The sequence below is a fragment of the Tilletiopsis washingtonensis genome (genome assembly GCF_003144115.1).
Source record: "Tilletiopsis washingtonensis strain MCA 4186 unplaced genomic scaffold FA09scaffold_2, whole genome shotgun sequence".
Lineage (NCBI taxonomy): Eukaryota > Fungi > Basidiomycota > Exobasidiomycetes > Entylomatales > Tilletiopsis > Tilletiopsis washingtonensis.
In genome coordinates this window covers 955794-976983 of record NW_020311999.1, presented here as the reverse complement: position 1 = coordinate 976983, position 21190 = coordinate 955794, and the positions used below count along the sequence as shown (strand labels likewise).

General features: G+C 66.6%; 8 protein-coding genes across 8 annotated transcripts; 5 read left to right on the top strand and 3 right to left on the bottom strand.

Moving 5' to 3' along the window:
* The first annotated feature begins 28 nt into the window (after positions 1–28).
* Positions 29–3618, top strand: FA09DRAFT_314831 (DUF221-domain-containing protein). The gene is made up of 4 exons (XM_025740783.1): positions 29–479; positions 538–1408; positions 1463–1871; positions 1929–3618. Exons 1-4 carry the CDS (start codon positions 91–93, stop codon positions 3497–3499), a joined length of 3240 nt encoding a protein of 1079 aa, XP_025601292.1. The 5' UTR covers positions 29–90; the 3' UTR covers positions 3500–3618.
* A 74-nt stretch (positions 3619–3692) lies between these two features.
* On the bottom strand, positions 3693–4661 carry FA09DRAFT_333277 (B-cell receptor-associated 31-like protein; the record flags this gene model as incomplete). The annotated part of the gene is made up of 7 exons (XM_025743681.1): positions 3693–3760; positions 3816–3851; positions 3957–4054; positions 4114–4155; positions 4238–4474; positions 4536–4594; positions 4656–4661. 7 exons carry the CDS (start codon positions 4659–4661, stop codon positions 3693–3695), a joined length of 546 nt encoding a protein of 181 aa, XP_025601291.1.
* Positions 4662–6609: 1948 nt separating this feature from the next.
* On the top strand, positions 6610–9062 carry FA09DRAFT_122693 (seven-hairpin glycosidase). Its single transcript, XM_025739046.1, has 16 exons — positions 6610–6795; positions 6852–6875; positions 6929–7040; positions 7095–7139; positions 7190–7286; positions 7348–7474; positions 7531–7645; positions 7700–7860; positions 7920–8032; positions 8093–8126; positions 8181–8285; positions 8347–8430; positions 8487–8489; positions 8544–8628; positions 8682–8743; positions 8805–9062. Exons 1-16 carry the CDS (start codon positions 6662–6664, stop codon positions 9016–9018), a joined length of 1515 nt encoding a protein of 504 aa, XP_025601290.1. The 5' UTR covers positions 6610–6661; the 3' UTR covers positions 9019–9062.
* A 1310-nt stretch (positions 9063–10372) lies between these two features.
* FA09DRAFT_327717 (protein serine/threonine phosphatase 2C) lies at positions 10373–12124 on the top strand. Its single transcript, XM_025741499.1, has 8 exons — positions 10373–10749; positions 10800–10888; positions 10946–11160; positions 11214–11353; positions 11403–11460; positions 11511–11647; positions 11709–11903; positions 11961–12124. The coding sequence occupies exons 1-8, from the start codon at positions 10397–10399 to the stop codon at positions 12088–12090; spliced, it is 1317 nt and encodes a 438-aa protein (XP_025601289.1). The 5' UTR covers positions 10373–10396; the 3' UTR covers positions 12091–12124.
* FA09DRAFT_327716 (hypothetical protein) lies at positions 11966–14833 on the bottom strand. Its single transcript, XM_025741498.1, has 3 exons — positions 13636–14833; positions 13357–13582; positions 11966–13301 (listed from the first exon to the last, which is right to left on the bottom strand). The coding sequence occupies exons 1-3, from the start codon at positions 14796–14798 to the stop codon at positions 12165–12167; spliced, it is 2526 nt and encodes an 841-aa protein (XP_025601288.1). The 5' UTR covers positions 14799–14833; the 3' UTR covers positions 11966–12164.
* Positions 14834–15008: 175 nt separating this feature from the next.
* On the top strand, positions 15009–17719 carry FA09DRAFT_122604 (WD40 repeat-like protein). The gene is made up of 8 exons (XM_025739045.1): positions 15009–15371; positions 15431–16043; positions 16099–16313; positions 16369–16626; positions 16678–16888; positions 16946–17214; positions 17280–17324; positions 17379–17719. The coding sequence occupies exons 1-8, from the start codon at positions 15042–15044 to the stop codon at positions 17382–17384; spliced, it is 1947 nt and encodes a 648-aa protein (XP_025601287.1). The 5' UTR covers positions 15009–15041; the 3' UTR covers positions 17385–17719.
* On the bottom strand, positions 17435–18640 carry FA09DRAFT_314819 (RRS1-domain-containing protein). The gene is made up of 3 exons (XM_025740782.1): positions 18150–18640; positions 17778–18097; positions 17435–17717 (listed from the first exon to the last, which is right to left on the bottom strand). Exons 1-3 carry the CDS (start codon positions 18628–18630, stop codon positions 17475–17477), a joined length of 1044 nt encoding a protein of 347 aa, XP_025601286.1. The 5' UTR covers positions 18631–18640; the 3' UTR covers positions 17435–17474.
* A 236-nt stretch (positions 18641–18876) lies between these two features.
* FA09DRAFT_122585 (BING4CT-domain-containing protein) lies at positions 18877–21190 on the top strand. Its single transcript, XM_025739043.1, has 4 exons — positions 18877–19697; positions 19766–20419; positions 20476–20877; positions 20937–21190. The coding sequence occupies exons 1-4, from the start codon at positions 18948–18950 to the stop codon at positions 21090–21092; spliced, it is 1962 nt and encodes a 653-aa protein (XP_025601285.1). The 5' UTR covers positions 18877–18947; the 3' UTR covers positions 21093–21190.

Sequence of the window (21190 nt, the reverse complement as noted above, 5' to 3'; positions counted from 1 at the left end):
CAGCCGCATTCCGCACTCTGCTTGCCTTGCCTCCTCACCTTCACCGCCTTCTCTGCTCCGAGCAGCTCCTCTACCGCGCTGCTATCCGCGATGCCCGCATCGCTGCTGCAGCCCCTGCTGGCGGCACTCGTGCCGCTCGACGGCGGCGACGGCGACTCGCCGCTGCCGAACGACCCGCGCCGGCCGTTCGAGGGCCCGTGGCTGCAGCAGCAGCTCTTCCTCTCGCTCGGCATCGGTCTCACGTCGCTGCTGCTCTTCTCGCTCAGCCGCCGCCGCTACCCGACGCTCTTTGCGCCACGCACAAAGCTGGCCGGCTTCACGCCGCATGTCGCAAACCTGGACGCGGGCGTCTTTGCGTGGATCATGCCGACGCTGCGCACGCCGGAGCCGCGCATCCTCCACATCGTCGGCCTGGACGCCGCCGTGCTGCTGGCGTTCTTCAAGACATGCTTCTGGGTGCTCACAGTGCTGAGCCTGTGGTGAGTGTGCGAGCTGCATGCGCCTGTAGACGAGGTCGCCGACTCACGCGCTGCTCAGGTCATGTGCGGTGCTCATGCCCGTCAACTGGCACCACAACGGCTCCATCGACGGCGTGCGCCCATCAGACGAGCAAAGAAACGCCACGGCGAGCGCGTTGCCTGCCGGTCTGCCCACGCCTGGCGGACCATTCCCCTGGTCGCCACCGCGCTTCTCTGCGTACCACTTCACGCACCTGCTCACGATCTACGTAACGTCGTTCGTCGTGCTGCGCGCCATGGCCAAAGGTGGCCGCAAGTTCATCCGCAATCGGCAGCTCTACGCTCTCGACCTGCTCGCGTCCATCCCTGCCCGAACAGTCGAGCTGCGCGCTCTTCCTGAGCACCTGCGCGACGAGCGCGCGCTCGCGGAGTACTTCGAGGCATGCGGCCTGGCAGTGGAGAGCACGGCGGTGGGCCGTGAGGTCGGCAACCTGGCGGATCTGCTCCAGCGCCGCGCCGAGAAGCTGTACGCGCTGGAGCGCGCATGGTGTCAGTGGCTGGGCAACCCGACGCAGGCCGAGGGCTACGATCCCGATGCCGTCGCTGAGGCTCTGCAAGCACGAGCCGCGCAGCTCTTCGCGCAGGGCGCAGAGGCGCATGGCACCTCGCGCAGGCTCACTCCGGGAGACCTCGAACGCACTCCGCTCCTCTCGGGCGGCGCTAATGTTGCCGGATTGCCCAAGGCGCTGGGTGACATTCAGCCGAAGTCGAGCAAGCCGTGCCCGACGCAGCGTGTCAACTGGTTCAACCCCTTCAGCAAGCGCGTCGACTCGCTCGACAAGCTCGCCGTCGAGTTCTACGCGCTGGATCAGTCTGTCCGCCGGGCAAGGAGCAAGGAGCGTCCCAGCGCGTCTGGCGGCTACGTGACATTCGTCGATGCGGCCAGTGCGGTGAGTTTGACGGTTTCCGTCAGTATTCTGCCCGCGCTGACACGTCGGCCCCAGCAAATCGCAGCGCAGACGGTGCACTATCCGATCCCCGGCTACTGCAAGACGTCGCTGGCGCCTGAGCCGCGCGACATCATCTGGTCGAACGTCTCGCTGGCACCGCTCGAGCGCCGCTTGCGCCAGCTGCTCGTCTCGGCGTTCACCTTCACGCTCTTCGTCTTCTACATTCCGCCGCTCACCTTCCTCGCCTCGTTCCTGAGCCCGGGAGCCATCCGGCGCTACATTCCGTGGCTGTGGGCGATCATCGAGAAGAACCAGCGCCTCGAGGCACTCGTGTCCACGTCGCTGCCGTCCGTGGTCTTGATCGCCTTCAACAACCTGCTGCCGCTCATCCTCGAGTGGACCGCCTACCTCCAGGGCCTGCGCGCGAAGAGCCTGGTCGAGCTCAGCGTCCTCAAGCGCTACCGTGCGTAGCGCCTTGACTTGACCTCCGCAGCCACCGCGCTGACATCACGTCCCACAGACCTCTTCCTGCTGATCTCGGTCATCTTCATCTTCCTCATCACGCGCACGCTCTGGGGTGTCATTGCAGACCTGGCCAACAACCCTGCGCGCGTGCTCGAGAAGGTCGCGCAGTCGCTGCCCGGTGCCCGCAACTTCAGCCTCTCCTACGTGGTCCTGCAGTCGCTCGCCGTCATCCCGCTGCAGCTGCTGCAGCTGCCGCTCATCCTGATGCGCGCCTGGGGCCGCCTCTTTGCACGCACGCCACGCGAGCACGCCGAGCTCAACGCGCCGCCGCAGCTGTACGCCGGCAGTGTCTACCCGGCCGCGCTCATCGTCTTCACGCTGTCGGTGGTGTACAGCATCGTCTCGCCGCTCATCACCATCTTCGGCGCACTCTACTTTGGCCTGGGCTATGTCGTGTTCAAGTACAAGCTGCTCTTCGTCTTCTACAAGGCGTACGAGTCCAAGGGCCAGGCATGGCCGCTCTCGTCGCGCCGCTGCATTTGGGCGCTCGGCATCTTCCAGGTGTTCCACATCGGCCTCTTCTCCGTGCGCAAGCAGCTCTTCCTCTCATTCCTCTGCCTGCCCGTCCTCATCACGACGGTCTGGTACGGCCGCCACATGAGCAAGCAGTTCAGCGGCCTGGAGGAGCACATCAACCTGTCCAGCATCACCGAGGTCGCACGCCAGGACTCGCAGGCGGCAGGCATGCCGACCGGCACGGTCATCAACCCGCTCCTCGCTCTCCGCGCCGACAACCACGCGCCAGATGACGATCAGACCGCGCTTGCACGCCGGCGCTATGCTGCCAAGGACGAGACGCTGTTTGTCGCTCAGCGCGACACGCACACCGACTACCGCGAGCCGCCGGCCGCGGGATACTACACGGGCACCCTCGACACTGGTCGCCGACGCTACGGCCACCCGGCACTCACGGGCAAGCTGCCTGAGCCGTGGCTGCCCATCCCGGCAGAAGAGGCTGCGGCTCGAGAGTCGCTCGGCGCGTCCAGCCCCGAGGAGATTGCTACGGCCGCCCGCGCCGGCACAGCCGAGGGCATGCCGGGCGGCAGTGGTGTCCGCCTCAACGTCTCGGCCATCTCAAAGAAGAGCGACGTGCTCGTGCTCAGCCTTCGGCGCCGCAAGAGCTCGCTGCTCAAGCGTGGCCGCATGCCGCCGCTGGCCCGCTCCAAGAGCACTCTCTCGACGGTCTCGACACCCGCCGGCGACGCACTCGACCGCGCCGGCCCGAGCAGCACGATGCCCGCCGACGACGCCGAGGGCATCTGGGGCAACGTGGACGAGGGACCGCGCGGCACTGGGCCCGGCGCCGCGATCGGCGAGGCCATTTCAGGCGTCGAGAGCGTGGCGCCGGCGCGCCGCCGTGCTGGCGGCCTGAACGAGACGCTACCGGCTGTGATCGTGCGTGAGGAGCCAGACGAGCAGCGCACCGACGCAGGCGACGCCGCTGAGGAGGACGAGGAGGACGAAGATGAGGACGAGTATGAGGGCGTGTACGTGCACCGCCGGCCGCGCCAACTGCCCGGCAGCTTCCCGGGAGCGGGAGGTGACGGCGACGGCGACGACGACTGATGGCGCAGACAGCCCGCCTCAGCCACGAATAACGACTCCCTTACCATTCCCCTACCGCGCTGCTCGACGCCAGACTGAGGGTGATGCACGGCGTGTTCAATTGATCCTGATAATCTCCCCATCGCTTTTGGGTGTCCGTTCACGCGCGCAAGGGAGGCATCGTCGATCACAGCAGCTGCAGCGCATGCTCGCGTTACGTGCTCTTGGTCTTGGCGGTCTGGCCCTTGGCCTGAGCAAGCTCGTCGGCGAGGCGGTTGTACTCTGTTACGGTAAGGGTAAGCCGCAGTTTCGGTGCGGCGTGCTGCGCGTAACTTACCGGCCTGCTGCTGGGCAACCTGCTTCTTGAGCGTCACTGAGAGGCACGCGTGTCAGTGACGAACAGCATACCCGGCCTACCGCCGGCCAAGCAGGACAGCGTGCGTGCCGACTCTGCTTTCGGCACCGCTCGGCTACTCACCAACGTCTTGGCTGCCGGCGGAGCCCTTCTGCGCCTTGCCCAGCTCCTCCTGGGCCTGGATCAGCTCCGAGATGAGAGCGTAGGTACGTGCGAGGATACTGGTGCGGCACGACGGATCAGCCAGGGCAGGCACGCCGAGACTGGCAGTGCAACTCACAGCGAGCAGAAGAGGCAGAAGCCGCACAGGTAGCAGTTGCGCCTGGAAACGGACGTGTAAGTCACGCAGCGGGCTAGCGCAGACGACGCTCGGCCTGCCTGCGGCGCAGGTGCAGCACACTCACTGTGCAAAGGCGAGACGCAGCAGCATGTCGTGGTGCGCCGTGTCGCGCACGCCCAGCTGCTCCTTGGCCTGCTGGCGCTCGGCCATCGTCTTGAAGAGGCGCTGGCACGCATCGACGAAGAGAATCGAGACGAAGATGATCGAGATCTTGACGCCGTAGAGGACCTTGCCGACGATGGGGTTCGTCGCGAAGAAGGAGAAGACGGCGCGGCGCATCTTGAACGGCAGCGGCAGGATGCTGCAGGGACGTGCGGTGAGCTACGTGCCGCCGTGCGGCGCCGCGCGACGCGCACACTCACAGGCCGAGGAACACGAGCATCTCGGCCACGAGCAGCATGAAGCAGAGCGAGTAGTGGATCTGGGCAGGGCAGCAGGCGGTGTCAGGTGCCAGCGACGCGGCGACGTGCAGGGCCACGCACCGTCATGTCGGCCTTGGCAAAGAGGGCGAGGATGTTGGTAATGATGGGCGAGGATGCGGCGGGCGCTAAGATGGACGAACTGCGGGCGTTGCTGGTGAAGGTGGTGGAGATAAGAGAAGGGCCCTCTGGCAGGTGCGGGTGCATCCAACGCTGCGCAGACGCACACCCTATGCCCGTGCCGCCTGCCACGAAGCACAGCCGCTGCGCGCGCGCGTGCGCGCCGCGGCACCACATGCGGTGCGGCCCGCGCGGCCGGCCGGCAGCATGCAAGAGCAACCTGCGCCCCGTGCGCCGCTGCGCGTCTGATCGAGGCGCAGTACGTCATGGCCGGCAGCACTCCACCCCCGCGCCCAGCGTCCCCCTCCTTCGCCGTTGCCGTCACGCCGCGCTGCGACGCTCTCCATCTCCAGCTCGCTGCTCAGCGACACGTCCAAAGGCCGAGCAGCCACGCTGCGCATCTGCAGCAAGTCAACGCGGGCGCTGCGGTGACGGCGTCTTTGGCGAGGTGCAAGAATCTGGAACGCGACACCGCGCCTGGCCCACCAGTTCCCACGCTGGCTCCGAGCAGCACACCTGACCCCTGACTTGGGGTGCAGCTTGCGGGCAGCTTGGTGTCTCACCGTCACCGCCCAATGCCATGCCGTCGACCTCGCCCTCTGACCCCGATACCGACTGCTGTACGCCTCGGTGCGCCTCATGTGTGCAGCATTCGCAGACGCACGAACGACGGACCCACGCCAAGCTTCGCTTGGGGTGAGCCCTTTCGATGCCGCCACGACCCATGTCGCAGCTGCGCCGCTTCCGACCCGCTGCTCCAGTACGAGCAGAGAGCGCCGAGATCTTTGGGCCAGGCGCTGGGCGTCTCTCGGTGGTGCACGGCTCGGCTGCGGTGAGTAGCTCGAGGAGCGAGCGGCAGGAAGGCCTCGGGGCGCGCGCACAAGCCTCCCGCTCGGTCCCCCCTCTCAACGCGCGCCGCGCTCTCATGGCAGAGTAGCGGCTGTCATGCTCGGCTGAAGCGCAAGGCGTCGCCTCGCCCATCAGCAGCAGCAGGCGGCACAGGAACGGCTAGGATCCTTGAGAGGAGCTGCTCCCAGTCCCCGCTGCAGCAGCTGCTGGCGCATGCTCGGCGTCGCGGCACCCGGGCCAGCAGGTGTGCTGCGAGAGGCGCGAAGCACGGCCACACGCGCTTCTTCCACTGGCCCCTGATCGCCCGTCTCGCTTCTTCCGAGCGCGGGAGGCCCCTCTCTCGAGCATCGCTCGTGCGGCCGCCGTGTCCCGCCGTGCCGCGCGGCCGCGCCTCGATCAGAGCCCTCAGGGGAGGCACAGCCCCTATGCGACCCCTCGGGCACTCGTGCGGTCCACAGCCAGCTGCAGGATCACAGGCTGAGAACGGCTGTGCACCTGCTGGAGGCGGACCGAGCCGTACTCTCCAGCTGCGCAGTCGAACGGCGCCGGGGCTGCCCAGCCGCGGACCCCTAGCCTCTCTCGACCTTCATTCCACACCATCACCTCTGCCCAACAGCGTTCGTCATGCGCCTTCGCCCTTGCTTCGAGCGTCTCCTGCTGCTGTGCATCCCGCTTCTGGGAGTCGCTGTGCATGCCCGAGGTGTGCAGCAGCAGAGGTTCGGCCAGCTGCCTGCTCAGCACAGGGAGCTCGCTCGCCGTGCTGCGTTCACGGCCGACGTCGAGAAGCGCGAGGCCATCAAGACGGCCTTCCTCGACAACTACGCCAATTACGAGAGTGCGTGCGACGAGCTGCTTCGACGACGAGCCTGCTGACATTACGGCAGAGTATGCCGCGCCCTCTGACAAGCTGAACCCGATCGCCAAGGTGAGCTCAAATGACTGGGCATAGCGTACACAAGCTCAGACGAGGTCTGGGCGACTCATAGGGCGGCTCGAACGACTCGATCCTCGCCGGCTTCGGAGGAACGATCATCGGTTAGCGCCCGCTGCGGCCCTGCACCACGGCGAAGCTGACGTGGCTCGCAGACTCGCTCTCTACCATGCTCGTCATGGGCCTGGGCGACTCGGACGCCTATCAGCGCGCCCTTGCTCATGTCAGGGCCATCGACTTTACGCAGACGGCGGAAGGCGACGACGCGCCCGGCAACATCAGTGTCTTTGAGCTCACCATCCGGTGAGCTGCCCCCGCTGCTTCGCTCATGGGTGCGGCATCTGACATGTTGCGCCTAGCTACATCGGCGGCATGCTGTCTGCGTGAGTCTCGCGATTCACCCTTCTGGCCGCCTCGCTGATGTGAGTCTGAGCAGCTACCAGATGAATGGCGAAAAGGCCGAGGAGAAGTTCCTGGTCGACCAGGTCGTCGTGCTCGCAAATCGGCTTTCCAAGGCCTGGTACAAGGGCAATCGCCTGCCCTTCAACGTGAGCGGCGGCCCTTCATGAGCTGTCCCTTCAAGTGCTCATCACCCGTCGCAGCGCTTCAACCTCAACCTTTCCACGCCCGTGGACACGACTGACTCGGTGAGGACAGCACGCGTCTGTCTCTATGGGCTTCGCTGAACGTACCGTAGGTCGGCATTGCAGAGGCGGGCTCCCTCATCCTCGAGTGGGGCGAGCTGTCGGCATACACCGGCAACAACACCTACCTCAACCTGACAGAGGGAGCCAGTGAGCCCGCAGAGACCTCACACACCGCCTTGCTGCTCATGCTTATTAAACCGCCTCCCAGTGGACGCAATCATTGCCTCTCCCGTCACCTTCCCCGGCATCTTCGCGCAGAGCCTCGACGCCTACAACGAGAGCACGTCCGGCGCTCCGTACTACACGTGGGGCGGCGGCTCGGACTCGTTCTGGGAGTGCGTGGCGGCGTGGCTGCGCTGCTCAGCTGTCTTGCTTACTCGCTCGTTTCCAGGTATCTGATCAAGTGGGGGCAGCTGCGAGGCCTGGACCGCTCCAGCTCCTTTGTCGCCACTTGGGATGCCGCGATCAACTCGTCGATCGCACACCTGGTGCAGAAGACTGGCGTAGTGCGTATGATACGCAGCAGCACGAGCTGCGAGGCACGCTGACGCCCTCCATAGGCAAACCTCACCCTTCTGTCGGACTACGAGCCCGTCAACGGCTCCGTGTACGTCTCGTCTCATCTGGCCTCCTTTGCCGGCGGCAATTGGGCGCTGGGCGGCGCGCTGCTCAACAAGCCAGAGTACATCCAGGTCGGCCTCGAGATGGCCGAGAGCTACTGGTGAGCCTGGTGTCGCACCGCGCCGCAGCTGTACAGGCAGCTCACTGGGCTGCCTTCAGGCGCACGTACAACGGCACGGCCACCGGCATCGGACCCGAGAGCTTCGGCTACTTCGACGCCGCGGGCAATGCCAAGGGCTGGACGTACGTGTCGCCCGGCAGACGCGAGTTCTGTGAGTGCCTCTCGTCTTGGACGGTCACGCATCGGTGGCTCACAAAGCACATGGGATCAGACAATGAGCATGGCTACTTCTTGGGCTCGCCAGGGTGAGTCTTCTGCGCATCGACGCAGATTCTGCTGTCTAACCGGCCCTTCTCTAGCTACATTCAGCGTCCCGAGACTGTCGAAAGCCTGTTCTACGGCTGGCGCCTCACAGGTCAGCAGCTCTTCCGCGACATGGCGTGGGACGCCTTCCTGCACATGAAGTGAGCACTTCAGCAGGCCCAGTGCCCTCGCGAGTGCTGGCCCTGACGACTCTGCCCCAAGGGAGTACCTTGACTCCGGCACTGGCTGGGTCGGGCTCGTCAACGTCAACGACGTCAGCTCACAGTCGTACGACGAGGCTCAGACGTGAGTCAAGCTGGCCCGCACGCACAGTCTCTCGCTGACGCGCCCCATCTCCTCAGCTTGTAAGCGCTCCGCAGTCCGCCGCAGCCGTGGCCTCAGCCTGACCGCCCTCGCAGCATGTTCGCCGAGCTGTTCAAGTACCTCTACCTCATCTTCGACGACCCCGGGCACATCTCGCTCGACGACTACGTCTTCACGACGGTACGTTCTAGCAGTCTGGCTGGTCCCGCCCGTGCTGACACTGCGGCGAGCAGGAGGCCCACCCGTTCAAGATCGCTGCGCCCAACGCAGACTTCGGCAAGGTGCAGAACTTCTGGTGCGTGGTGCGCAGCCCTCCACCTCGCGCGTGCCGGCTAACCGTCCGCACCCCAACGCAGGCCGTACGAGCCGCTGTCGGGCCAGGCGAGCAACCTGGGCAACACTGTGGAGCCCGACGCGGGCGTGCCGTCGCTCGACAGCCTCGGCAGCCTGGTGACTTTGACCCAGGGCCTCCAGGTGGCGGCTTCGGCCTTCGCGCAGCAGGTGCAGATGCCCGTCAGCGTCGCGCGCAACATGTTCAGCGGCCTTTCGCGCGCGCCCGCCGTCAAGTGAGCGACGCGTGCCTCGCTGCCGTCGTGTCGCCCGTTCCCTCATCCCTCATCTATGCCCACCCTGCCCAATCTATCTGCATCCCTCGGCGTCATCGTCGTCGCCGCTGCCTACGTGTCTGCCTGCCAGGCAGGCTAGACATCTTGGCCTTGCTGGTCTGCCTGCCAACGCTGTGCGCATAGCTCTGTGACCTCTGCCGTCGTGTGTCCCCTGTGCTGTGTGCCCGAGCGTGCGGGCTTGGTAGATGTCGGCCGCCCAAGTGTCTGCGCGCCAGAGCAAGGCCTTTCGGACGTTTATAGCAGCGTCGAGTGCAGCGTACGTCTGTTGCATCGGCTGTCCACTCTCTAGAACAGCAGCTCGGCGATCAGCCTGTCCAGAGCGCAAGCGAAAGGGGCCATCCACGGCTCCAGTCAGCAACTCTGTCACTGGAGTGCGTAGTGTCTACAGATCAGGTGTCGGGCCCTGCCGGGACCGCAAGGCGCTCATGAGCAGGGCTGGCTATGCATGTTGCTCCTGACGCTGTGCTGATGTCTCCCATCGGCTGCGCGCAGTAGCTGAGGTCTCTGCTGCTGCCACCCGCCAAATGAGCAAGCGCGGACGCGGCGGCTGGCTGAGACAGGGCTGAAAACTGACGCGCCGGTGCCCTGGAGCTGCATTTACTGCACATGCGCGCTCCTGCGCATGGACGCGCGATCTTTTCTGCGCGCCTCGCTGTCGCGCACCACTTTTCGACGAGCTGACGCGCGGATGCCGCGCAGCTTGCAGTCCCACTGTGCAGGCCGTGGCAGAACTGCTCGTCTTGGCAGGCCGGCGTGCGGGCAGTCATCCTCGGATGCGAGCCAGCAGTGGCCTGCAGACACTCGCGCCGCGATACACAATCTGTGCGCCTTGGTCGCCTTGAGGGTGTTGTGCCGATGCGAGCTTCACGCCGGGCCGGCACAGCGCGCAGCAGTGCACGGCGTTGTGTCCCACCCCCAAGAGAGCGCCCAGAGAGAGCCGCCCAGACAAGTTGCGCCATTGTCGGCAGGGGGAGGCCAGCAGCAGGGCAAAGGACCCCAGCGGTGCGAGGTAGACTGATTGAGGCAAGCTGCGCCGTCGCTGTGCACTGTCTGGCAGCTCAGCGTCGTTGAGTTGAGCCGGGCCCGACGGGAAGAGCCAGGAGCGCTGCGAGCCGTGCCCCAGGTGCAGCAGCGGTGCGGGACGCACGGCGCGCGCCGCAGGCTGAGGTGCAGCAGGCGCGCGCCGCGCCGCGCGCATCTCTCGGCCGGTACACACGCGCGCGCGCCAAGGCCGCGGCGGCAGCTGCTCCGCGCCGGGCCGGCGGCTCGCGCGGAAATGCAGCCTGCCTTCGTGCTCCATCCCACCACTTCCCCCCGACGGCATGCTCGCAGGGCCCAGCTGCGTGCGCCGCGCCGCTCCTCCAACGGCGCGGCGCGCTTCGAGGTCTGCGCCGCTGCGCGAGTACCGGACGTATCTGCGCGTGCCCACGCCGTCGGGCGTCGCCCGCGTCCCGCTGCGCGCCGGCTCGGTCTTCGGGCTGGCCACGTCTCGAGGCAACCGCGAGTATCAGGAGGACACCTGGACCGCCGCCTGCGTCCTCGTGCCGCCATCGGAGCTGCGTGCCAGTTTGCGCGCAAGCTGGAGCCGCATTGTGAAGCAGGCCGCCGAGCGCTGGCACCCTGAGCCCGAGACGGAGGACGACGGACAGGTGGTGTGGTTCGCCTGCTACGACGGGTGAGTCTCTCCCGGGCCTGCGTCTGCGCACAGCCTCCTGACTCGCGCAGGCACGGTGGACGAGCTGTGTCTGCGCATCTTCGCGACACTCTGCATGCCACGTTCGAGAGCGTAGATGCGCGGCTGGCCACTGCCATAGGTGCGTCGCCCTCGCTGGCGTAGGGCTCGAGCGCCTCTCACATCTGCGTGCGAGCAGTGCAACATACGCGCAGCCTTGGTGGCTACTTTCGCCGCTTCACAGGCGGTGCGCTGGAGCGCTGGGTCCGGCAGGAGGAACTCAAGCCCGTCAGAGCAGGACAGAAGCGCGAGACGCCAGCAGAGGACGCCTCGGCCGACCTCGTTGCGCAGGACCCGCCAGAAGGCGTCACAGACATGACGCTCGCCGAGAGATGCACACTCGCCTGGCTACTGGTGCGCACGCTACCTCGCAAGCACCGAGACGACCGCTGACTCCGTCTGCGCAGGCCGATCGTGAGGTGCAGATCACTGAAGCGCTGCAAAGCGGCGGCTCCACTGCGTCAGTGTGCCTCTTGCACTCGCTGGACAGCCCCACGCAGCCGTGGTACAGCAGCGCCCTGCTGAGCGTGACGACGGCTCAAGTCGGGTGCGTAGCCCGGCCGCGACGTCTAGCTCGCATGCCTGACCTGCCGCAGAGACACGCGCCTGCTGCTCTGCGCTCGCTCGGACGGACGTGCCATCCCGCTCACGAACGTGAGTGAGCATGCTGCGCGAGCCAAGCGCCGCGCCTGACTCCATCGCAGTACCACCATCCCGACGACCGGGGCGAGGCGGACCGCCTGCGCAAGCTCGGCGCCGGCATGGTCACCGACTCGTTCGGCGAGGCCCGCTGGATGGGCGCACTGGCGAACACGCGGTCGTTCGGCGACTCGATGTACAAGTGCGTGGAGACACGCCGCGTTCTGCTGCGGACAGGTGCTGAGTCTGTGCCCACTCTGCAGGAAGGCAGGCGTCACAGCCGAGCCGGAAGTCATCACACAGGTGCTCAAGGGCGAGGACTACTCCTTCATCATTGCGTACAGCGACGGCGTTGGCGAGAAGCTGTCCGACCAGGAGATCGTCGACCTCTGTCGCGGGGCGCCGCACCCCAGCGATGCAGCCAAGGCCGTGCTGAGCTTCGCCGAGGAGCTGGGGGCGTGAGTGGCTTCTGTCAGTCGGGCAGTCCTGTCGCACACCGGCTCACACTCTCGCAGCGAAGACAACGGGACAGTGCTCGTCATTCCACTGAAGGGCTGGGGGCAGACACAGGGGGAGGACACGACACTTGCGCAGCGCGAGTACCGCAAGAGCAAGACGGACGTGTTCCGCGAGCAGCGGAGGTGAGGCGACGGCAATACATACCTAGAGAGAGCAGGAGTGGGCTGTCCGCCCGAGGGTCCTTTGCGGCGTGCACGAGCTCAGGCTGCAGGCTTCTGGCGCTTGGCAGAGTCGCCGCGCCCTCCGCGACCCGAAGGCCCGCGCTTCTTCACAGACTTGACCAGCGCAGCGAGCTCAGACCTGCCAGACGGCCCAGCATCTGCGCTAGTGGCACTGCTCGGCTCAACAGGAGCTGCGCTCGCATCTTGGCGGCGGCGCCGCTCCGCGAGCAGCTTGTCCATGTTCTTCGTCTTGATGAAGCTCGGATGGCTTGGGTCGAGCGCAAAGCGATGGTCCTCGAAGACGGGGGCGAAGCGCGAGTCGGCCACGTCGAGGCTGAAGCCGTCCTGGACCTGCGTGGGCGCATCGCGCTCCTTGCGGACCTTCTTGCCGCGGGCGCCGCGCTTCTTGTCTGCGCCCCGCTCGGCTCGCAGGATCTCCTTCATGTCGAAGTGTCCACGGCCTCCGTCGCTGTCGGAGTCGACCATGAGCTCCAGCTCAGCCTGGGCACGGGCTGCTTCTGCCTGCTCCTCGGGCGTCTGCGCTTGCTCCTTCTTTTCCTTCCTTTTCTTCTGTTTCTCCTTCTTGGCGGGCCGCTCGCCCAGCTCAGCATCGAGCGCGGCAGCAAAGTCTTCGTCGTCGTCGCCGCCCGCGAAGAAGGGGTCGTCGAAGCCCGCCGCAGACGGCCCGGCAGAAGGCCCTTCTTGCACGCCCTCGCTTGCCTCTTCGGCCTCTGCCGGGGCATCTTTGGCGCGCTTGAGCTTCTTCTCCTTCTGCTTGCGGCGGTACTTCTCGATTGTCGTCTCGTCGCCGGTGCTCTGGGCCTTGCCTGAGGCCTTGCGAGCTGCAGCCTCCGACAGGCCGGGCAGAAAGGTGATCTGCATGTCGCCCTCCTCGGGAGCCTCTCGCGCATCCTCGAACGCAGCGCTGCGCCCCTTGCGCTTGCCGGCTGCGGGCCCGTCGGTGCCGTCGAGACCCATCAGCGCGCGAAAGCGTGCAGCCTCCTGCTCGTCATCCGGCTGTTCGGCCTCGTCCTCGCTCGCAGAGGCGAGGTAGGCCCGGAAGTCGTCGTCACGCAGCTGCGACTTCGAGAGATCGCGGTTCACAGCCCGCGTGACCTTTTGGCGGGCGGAGTCGTCGGCATCCCACGTGAGCTTGACCTTGGAGTGCCGCAGCGCCTGATGGGAGGTGCTGTCAGCAGTTGACAACTCGGGCCAGACGGGCCACACTCACGTCAGTGCGGAAGTCGACGCCACGGTACGTGCCGACCTCCTCGCCCTCGCGTGCTTCGTCGCGCCAGCCCTCCTCGCCACCCTGCGTGGCTGGAAAGTCCATCTCGTCCGGCACGAAGCGCAGATCAAAGACGTTGGCAGTCCGCTCCATCTCCGTGCCGTCCAGCTCGTCATAGACGTGCTGGGCGGTTGCGGCGCTGTCGAACGTCGCGATGGCATAGTAATACCTGCAAGAGCAGATGGTGAGCGGGTGAAGACGCAGGCAGTTCGTCAGACTCACCGCAAACGCTCCAGCTGGTATCTGCGCAGCATCTCCTCGTCGAATTCGCCTCCCTCATCCACCTCAAAGACATCTTCCGCCTCCTCCTCGTCTTCGGCGCCACTGCGTTTCTTGCTGCGCGACTTGCTGCGCTTCTTCGACGAGCCCTGAGCAGCATCGTCGCGCTTGAAGATCTCGCGCGGAGGCCCCTCGCGATTCTCGCGCTCCATGCGCTCGCGTCCGAACTCCGAAGGATAGATGCGCACGCTGTGCACATGGCCCTTGACCGCAGACGAGGCTGAGTGCCGCTCCGCCGCGGCATGGCCGGGCAGGCGTGTTGCTGACGGTGAGACGAGAGAGGACAGCATGACGAGCAGGTCGACAGCGCGCACGTGGTCCCAGTCGAGATTGACCATCGCCAGACGAGCAGTCGCGTCTCCGCGGAGGACTTGTGCGTCTGCTCGCGGCACTGCAGAGGCACCCTTGCTAGAGCTCGGGCCAGCCGTGCTTGCAGCCCGAAGATTGGCCGCTGCTTGCGCATCGAGCTCCGCCAAAGCGGCCTCGTCAAGATCTTCAGAGGCCGCTGCCTCGGCAGCAGCAACGGAGCCGTCCTCAGATCCGCTGCTTGGCGTTCCCTCGCGCGCCTGGCGCTTCTTCTCGCGCCTCCTGACGTCCGCCCGGCCCAGCAGCACGCCATCGTAGTCGTCCGCCGAGGAGGCGTCGTCGGATGCTTCCGAGCGGGCGTCCTCGTGATCGCCCTCCTCATCAGAGCTCTCGCCGCCGCTGCTCTCGAGCAGCCCTTCGCCGCGAGCATAGTCGATGGCACCCTGCGGTGCTTCGCTTTCGCTGCTGCTGGCCGAGTCGTCAGAGTCCTGCGACTGCTCGCCCTCGCCCTCGCCCGCCAGGCGGTAGAGGCGGCGCATCTCCGACGCGTCCTGCGCCTCGACGCGCGGCCGGCCATACTGGTCGACCTGGCGCTGCCGGGGCCGCGCGGCTGCCTTCCTTGGCGCGCTGTCGTCGAGCAGCGAGGCGAAGCGCTCGTCGAGCACGGCCTTGGCCTCGTGCGCCTTGGGCCGCAGGAAGCGCGGGTCCGTGTGCAGGCGGGCGAAGCGCGGGTCCGTCTGCTCGGCCGCGTGGCGGGCGCGCGGCGCATCGGCGGAGCCGCCTGATCGCTTCTTGGCCATGCTGAGATGTGTCGTGGGAGGGAGCGAGTGTGCTGGTTCGTAGTGCGGAAGGAAGGTTGTGCACCTCGACTCGACTCCACTTGAGGCGCCCTGCCTCAAAATTCTAGCCGGGCGTGGCTGCTTACGTAAGGCCGTCAGCCGCTCATGCGCGCGCCGCCGACCGCGCCGCTGTCCCGCCTCGCTCGCGGCACTGGCTCTCTAGCTTAGCTTCCACAACTCCCTCCACGCCGCTCGCTGTCTGCCATGGAGAAGCTCGCCAGCTACGAGTCCGACTCGGACTCCGAAGTCGCTGCGCCGCCGCAGGCCGCAGCCGCACCGAAGCGGCAGGCCGCACAGAGCGCCGACGTCCAGGATGACGACGAGCCGGACGTCGATCCCAGCGATGCGTTTGGTCTGGCCGCTCTCTCTGCCCCGCGGCCCGACGCAGCCTCGGCGGCAGACCGCAAGACTGCGAAGCGCCCAAGAAGAGCCGCCGCTGATGCTGGCCCGTCGGTCTCGGCCGCCGCGCCCAGCAGCAGCAGCTCCTCGTCGCAGCAGCTCGCCGTCCGCGCCGCGCCCGAGGTGGCAGAAGAGGTGAGCCGCACACGCTGCTGCGCCGGGCTGAGGTTCGTTGCTCATGCATCTTTCCTCAGGACGCCTCCTCATCGCAGCTGCTCGTGCGCGCGTCTGACACGGCGATGCACGTCAATCTGCCCTACGCAGCGATGACTGCGCCGCTGCTCGGGCCGCAGAACCCGTTCGCATCGAAGCCCCTGGGCTCGCAGGCAAATACGCTCACGGGGCACGTCGAAGCAGCAGCGCTCTCCGACTTCGACTTCCGCAACCAGCAGAGGACCTTCGCGACGCTCGGCTACGCCCGTGATCCGTCCAATCTTCTCAATGCGGGCGGCGCGTCTGGGACCGGCGGCTTCGTAGGCGATGCTGCCAAGGCCGCCTCGCTCGGCGGCGCATCAGCGCTCGAACTGCGTGGCGGAGGCAAGGAGGGCCGGGCGACTGCCAGGTCGCTGAAGCAGAAGCGCGAAGGGCAGGACGGCAGTCTAGAGGAGGTGGGCGATGGAGGATACGTCGGTCCGTGGGGCGGCTGGAAGGGCGAGAAGATCCACGTCGCAGAGGGCGTGGGCCCGACGCCTGAGGAGATCCGGATTGCGGAGCAGAAGAGCACAGATCGCAAGAAGGAGGAGGAGGCGATGGCGCTCCGGCGGAAGCAGGACGACGAGGCAGGCACGGAGAAGAGCGTCTTCCACGGTGCGTTCCTCGACGCCGGCGTTCCTGCCAGTCATGCTCATGTTCCACCGCGCAGGCAAGTCGATGTTCGACTACCAGGGCCGCACATACATGCACGTGCCGAACGATGTCGACTCAAACCTGCACGGCGAGCCGGGCGCGCAGGCGAGCTACATCCCGAAGACGTGCATCCACACGTGGGCAGGGCACACGAAGGGCGTCAGCGCCGTGCGCCTCTTCCCCGGCAGCGGACACCTCATGCTCAGTGGCAGCATGGACACCAAGATCAAGGTGAGTGGTGCGTGGCGCGGGCTCTGGATCCCGGCGCTGACATCAGCGGCTACAGCTGTGGGACGTCTACCACGACGGCAAGTGCCTGCGCACGTTCATGGGCCACAACAAGGCGGTCAAGGACGTCACCTTCAACCACGATGGGCGGCAGTTCCTCTCTGCCTCGTACGACCGGCAAATAAAGCTGTGGGACACCGAGACGGGCCAGTGCATCCGCGCCTTCTCCAACGGCAAGGTCGCGAACGTGGTGCGCTTCCACCCGGAGAAGCACAACACCTTCCTTGCGGGCATGAGCGACAAGAAGATCACACAGGTGAGTGGCCCCGCATGAGCTCCGCGCAGTCCTGCACTGACGCATGCGCAGTTCGATCTCGGCACGGGCGAGGTCACGCAAGACTACGACCAGCATCTCGGGCCCGTCAACACGATCACGTTCGTCGACGAGAACCGGCGCTTCGTCACGACGTCCGACGACAAGACGCTCCGCGCGTGGGACTTTGGCATCCCCGTTGTGATCAAGTACATCGCCGATCCGGCAATGCACTCGATGCCAGCGGTCACCCTCCACCCGAACAGTGCGTAGCTCGTGGCGCTTAGAGCTGCATCCAGACTGACGCTGCAGACTCCCGCAGAAAAGTGGCTCGCCTGCCAGTCGCTCGACAACACGATCGTGGTCTACGCCGCGGACAGCTTCCGGCAGAACCGCAAAAAGGTCTTTGCCGGCCACCAGATTGCCGGCTACGCCTGCCAGGTCAACTTCAGCCCCGACGGCCGCTACATCTCCTCGGGCGACGGCGACGGCAACGTCGTGTTCTGGGACTGGAAGAGCGGGCGGCTCCTCAAGCGGCTGCGGGCGCACAAGGAGGTCGTCATCAGCCACGAATGGCTGCCGCACGAGAGCGTGAGTGCTGACTCCGCAGCGGTGCTATGGCTGCTGTCCGACGCTGACCACATCGCGCCGTGCAGTCCAAGCTCGTGACTGGCTCGTGGGACGGCACAATCAAGCTTTGGGTACGTCGACTGCCGCTCGGCACTCATGTCCGCCGGCTGACTCTGCTTCCACAGGACTGAACCATACCCAGCCTGCACAATGTGATCAGCATCCAGAGCTTGAACAGAGACGCGTGTGACATTGCAGCTGAGCAGGTGACCCTGAAGGCATCACTTGCCGCGGCCCCGGCCACGGCCACCGCGACCGCCGCGGCCGCCCCGGGCGCCGCCAGCCAGGGCAGCGCTACCGCGCCCACCGCTGGCGAACCGCACAGCCTTGCGGGCATTGACGAGGCTCTCGTCGCCCTGGCCCTTGGCGTTGGGCTTCGAGCGGGAAGCGCTGCCGCCAAGACCGTTCAGCATCGCCAGCTGAGCATTCCGCTCCGAGGATGTGTCGATCTCGTTCGGTGCGAACTGAGTGCGCCGGAGAGCGTCAGCTGGTTGTCGCCCGCAAGCCGCCACGAGGCCACTCACCTTGCGCTTGACGCCCTTCTCCTTCGTCTCGCCCTCAAGACGCTTGTCGAACTTGCCCATGCTGGCAGTGCTGACCTTGGCGCGCCGCACGTCGGCGTCGAGCTGCGCCTTCTTCTGCTCGCGGTCCGCCTTGCGCTTGGCCGCAGCCTCGCCCGCTGCGCCTCCGCCCAGCCCGTTGGCCGCCGCGGCATGCGCTGCAGCAACGGTAGATGTCGGGGCGCCCGTGGCGCGGGCGACGTTGCGAGCGCGGCGTGCCTCGTTGGAGAGCTTGCGCGCCGTGCGCTCCGCGCGGGCGGCGGCGATGGGGTTGTGGTCGTCGGCTGTCGCAGCGGTCAGCGGACTGCTGCTCTGTGCGGCACCACGCACACTCACGCGCATTGTTCGGCAGCTCGTGGATCCACTGCTGCTCCGCATCCTTGTTCTTGCCCTTGAAACCCCAGCGCGGCACCCACTCCTTGCGGTCGTCGTCCCAGACCAGCTTGTCCTTCTTCGTCGTGGCGTTGATGCCCTTGCGCTTGGCAAAGGCCTCCCACTTGGTCTCCGCCTTCGGCGCGGGCAGCGGCTTCTCGCGCGGCAGCGGCGTGCCACCGGCGCCCACGGCGAGGGCGGCAGGCAGCAGCGCGATGCGGCCGTGATCAGGGTGCGTAGACGAAGGCAGCGCGTAAAGGTGCGAGACGAGGGCCTGCGTGGCCGCCTGCGCGCGCGCGCGCAGGAGTGCGTCGCGCTCGGCGGGCGTCGATGTGGCCAGCTTGCGCGGCACCGGCGACGAGTCGACGCTCAGCAGGAGCGCGGCATCGAGGTGCAGGTGCGTCAGAAGCGTTGCGTTGGAGGACGAGGCTGCAGATGCGGACATGATGGCGGCGTGTGGGTGTGGAGAGGAGGCAGGGGCGCGGCAGCAGCTCGCAGACCTTGGTGCTCGCGCGTTGTATCCGGCGCGACTACAAATTCGCGGCGAGCTTGAAGCCCGGCCAAGAAGATCCGGCATCGCGGCTCACTTTTTCGCGGGCGAGGCGCACGTGATGGGCCCAGGCGTGGCTCTCGCACGGCAGCCAGATTTTGGTGAGGCGGCGCGCCCTTCGTGCCTGCATCTTGGCTCCCTACCTCCTCTTCGCTGCATACCTGCCCGCGCCGCGTCCTCTCCACTTGACCTCTCCCACATACGACGCTTCGATGGACCCCGGACCGTCGTCGCGCCCCGCCGGCGCGCAGAAGCGCCGCGGCGGCAAGAAGCGTGCGCCCAACACCGGCTCGCACGCCGAGGAGGACCTGGCAAAGCAGGCCCACTCGATTGCCCGCTCCACGCGCATCCCCGTCTCGCTGCAGCAGGCCGCTCCTCTGCCCGGTGCGCGCCCGCCGAAGTCGCTCGGCAAGATCGAGGACAAGAAGCTGCGCGCCAAGCTCGCCCGCACGGCCCTCGAGCAGCGGCGGGCGCAGGAGCACGCTCGGCTGGCCGACGACTTCCTCAATGCGCCTGCGCCCGGCGAGGAGGCCGGTCTGATCGAGACTGAGACGGCGCTCGAGCGCACGGCGCGCATCACGCAGCGTGAGATCCGCGAGAGTGTAGCCGTGGACTCGGCACGGAAGTCCTTTGCCCTGGACCTCTCCGGTGGCAAGGCGTCGGTCGGGCTCGGGCCGTACCGGCACGACTACACACGCAACGGGCGACATCTGCTTCTGGGTGGCCGCAAGGGCCATCTCGCTGCATTCGACTGGCAGGCTGGAAAGCTGCTCTGCGAGATCCAGGTGCAGGAGACGGTGCGCGACGTCAAGTGGCTGCACAACACGAGCTTCTTCGCTGCGGCGCAGAAGAAGTACACGTACATCTACGACTCGCAGGGCGCCGAGGTGCACCGCTTGAAGGATCACATTGAGGTGCAGCGCATGGAGTTCCTGCCGTACCACTTCCTTCTCGCTACTGTTGTGAGTGATGCGTCATGAGGGCTAGGGGCGCTAGGGATGCGCTGAAGCTCATACCCATTCGCTCGCAGGGCAACGCGGGCTACCTGAAGTATCAGGACACATCGACCGGCCTGCTGGTGTCTCAGCATCGCACCGGCCTCGGCGCCTGCTCGACGATGGCGCAGAATCCGCTCTCTGCCGTGATCAATCTGGGACACGCCAACGGCACCGTGACGATGTGGACGCCGAATCTTTCTACCCCGGCGCTGAAGATGCTGGCGCATCGGGGCCCGTTGAGCGGCATTGCTGTCTCGACCCGGGACGGCGGACGCGAGCTTGCGACGAGCGGACTGGACGGCGGCATCAAGGTGTGGGACGTGCGCATGCTTGGCCGGGGCGCTGTTAGGGAGTGGACGAGCCGGAAGCCGGCGAGCGACCTGAAGTACTCGCAGCGCGGACTGCTTGGAGCCGCGTGGGGTAGCCACGTCAGCATCTACAACACAAAGGCGCCGCTCGGCAACGCACCGCCAGGGCCCTACCTGACGAACGGCTTCCCTACCGGCCCGCCCATCAGTATCGGCTTCTGCCCGTTCGAGGACGTGCTCGGCGTGGCGCATGCCAAGGGCTTCGACTCCCTCGTCGTGCCCGGCTCGGGAGAGCCGAAGTACGACTCGACCGAGGCAGATCCGTATGAGAACAAGAACAGCCGCCGCGAGCGCGAGGTGCACGCGCTGCTGGACAAGGTGAGTGACGCAGAGGAAGTGTCTACTGCAGCGCTGACACGCTATCCGCCGCGCAGATCCAGCCCGACATGATTACGCTCGACCCGGCCATGCTTGGACAGCTCGACACGCCAGGCTCTCGCTCGGCTGATCAGCCGCGTGCTGGCTCGCCTCCGGCATCTGGGCAGCTGGCGAAGGCCGCCGACGGCCGGCCGTATGCTCGTCTCACGCGTCTGGAACGTCTGCGTCTGGATGGAGCGGCAGACGAGGGCGAGGAGCCGGCTGTAGCGCACGGCGGTCGCGGCGACGACAGCGACGACGAGCCCGAGGCGGACCCGAACCAGGCGCTCACGGGCAGCTACGGCTCTGCCGCCGCGCCGGCGAAGGGCGTCAAGGAGAAGCACAAGATGCGCGGCAAGAACTCGGCCATGAAGCGCTACCTCCGCAAGCAGAAGCAGAACGTCATCGACCCCAATGCAGTGAGTGCGGGCCGTGTGCGTGCACGTCGGCGTGTGTGCTCAAATGAGCCGTCCATCAGCTCGCCGTGCGTGCCAAGCTGGCGCGTGCGAAGGACGAGAGATCAGCCCAGGCGAAGCGCGATGCCCGCGTGGCCGCCGGCCTGCCCGCCGAGGAGGTCGACAACTCTGCCCTCGCCTACTTCAGCAAGAAGCGCGGCCGTGGCGCCAAGGCATAGTAGCGTCCCGCCGCACAATCACATTCTGTGCGCAATATCGTTCTTCTCCACTAGTGTCGCTCGAGCAGGTCCTGGTGGTCGGGTGGCCGCTGGTGACG

What these genes read in the sequence shown, in the direction of transcription:
- FA09DRAFT_314819 (XM_025740782.1), bottom strand. Translation starts at nt 18,630, where the DNA reads ATGTCCGCATCTGCAGCCTCGTCCTCCAACGCAACGCTTCTGACGCAC. An exon ending in CGAGCTGCCGAACAATGCGC is followed by an intron (nt 18,098 to 18,149) that starts GTGAGTGTGCGT and finishes CCGCTGCGACAG; the next exon opens with CCGACGACCACAACCCCATC. An exon ending in AGAAGGGCGTCAAGCGCAAG is followed by an intron (nt 17,718 to 17,777) that starts GTGAGTGGCCTC and finishes CGGCGCACTCAG; the next exon opens with TTCGCACCGAACGAGATCGA.
- FA09DRAFT_122693 (XM_025739046.1), top strand. Translation starts at nt 6,662, where the DNA reads ATGCTCGTCATGGGCCTGGGCGACTCGGACGCCTATCAGCGCGCCCTT. An exon ending in GGCTCGGACTCGTTCTGGGA is followed by an intron (nt 7,475 to 7,530) that starts GTGCGTGGCGGC and finishes GCTCGTTTCCAG; the next exon opens with GTATCTGATCAAGTGGGGGC. An exon ending in GGCAAGGTGCAGAACTTCTG is followed by an intron (nt 8,744 to 8,804) that starts GTGCGTGGTGCG and finishes ACCCCAACGCAG; the next exon opens with GCCGTACGAGCCGCTGTCGG.
- FA09DRAFT_327716 (XM_025741498.1), bottom strand. Translation starts at nt 14,798, where the DNA reads ATGGCCAAGAAGCGATCAGGCGGCTCCGCCGATGCGCCGCGCGCCCGC. An exon ending in TACCAGCTGGAGCGTTTGCG is followed by an intron (nt 13,583 to 13,635) that starts GTGAGTCTGACG and finishes CTGCTCTTGCAG; the next exon opens with GTATTACTATGCCATCGCGA. An exon ending in GCGTCGACTTCCGCACTGAC is followed by an intron (nt 13,302 to 13,356) that starts GTGAGTGTGGCC and finishes ACCTCCCATCAG; the next exon opens with GCGCTGCGGCACTCCAAGGT.
- FA09DRAFT_314831 (XM_025740783.1), top strand. Translation starts at nt 91, where the DNA reads ATGCCCGCATCGCTGCTGCAGCCCCTGCTGGCGGCACTCGTGCCGCTC. An exon ending in CTCACAGTGCTGAGCCTGTG is followed by an intron (nt 480 to 537) that starts GTGAGTGTGCGA and finishes CGCGCTGCTCAG; the next exon opens with GTCATGTGCGGTGCTCATGC. An exon ending in CAGCGTCCTCAAGCGCTACC is followed by an intron (nt 1,872 to 1,928) that starts GTGCGTAGCGCC and finishes CACGTCCCACAG; the next exon opens with ACCTCTTCCTGCTGATCTCG.
- FA09DRAFT_327717 (XM_025741499.1), top strand. Translation starts at nt 10,397, where the DNA reads ATGCTCGCAGGGCCCAGCTGCGTGCGCCGCGCCGCTCCTCCAACGGCG. An exon ending in GCGGCTGGCCACTGCCATAG is followed by an intron (nt 10,889 to 10,945) that starts GTGCGTCGCCCT and finishes GCGTGCGAGCAG; the next exon opens with TGCAACATACGCGCAGCCTT. An exon ending in TTCGCCGAGGAGCTGGGGGC is followed by an intron (nt 11,904 to 11,960) that starts GTGAGTGGCTTC and finishes ACACTCTCGCAG; the next exon opens with CGAAGACAACGGGACAGTGC.
- FA09DRAFT_122585 (XM_025739043.1), top strand. Translation starts at nt 18,948, where the DNA reads ATGGACCCCGGACCGTCGTCGCGCCCCGCCGGCGCGCAGAAGCGCCGC. An exon ending in ACTTCCTTCTCGCTACTGTT is followed by an intron (nt 19,698 to 19,765) that starts GTGAGTGATGCG and finishes ATTCGCTCGCAG; the next exon opens with GGCAACGCGGGCTACCTGAA. An exon ending in ACGTCATCGACCCCAATGCA is followed by an intron (nt 20,878 to 20,936) that starts GTGAGTGCGGGC and finishes GCCGTCCATCAG; the next exon opens with CTCGCCGTGCGTGCCAAGCT.
- FA09DRAFT_122604 (XM_025739045.1), top strand. Translation starts at nt 15,042, where the DNA reads ATGGAGAAGCTCGCCAGCTACGAGTCCGACTCGGACTCCGAAGTCGCT. An exon ending in GGAGAAGAGCGTCTTCCACG is followed by an intron (nt 16,044 to 16,098) that starts GTGCGTTCCTCG and finishes TCCACCGCGCAG; the next exon opens with GCAAGTCGATGTTCGACTAC. An exon ending in GCATGGACACCAAGATCAAG is followed by an intron (nt 16,314 to 16,368) that starts GTGAGTGGTGCG and finishes CAGCGGCTACAG; the next exon opens with CTGTGGGACGTCTACCACGA.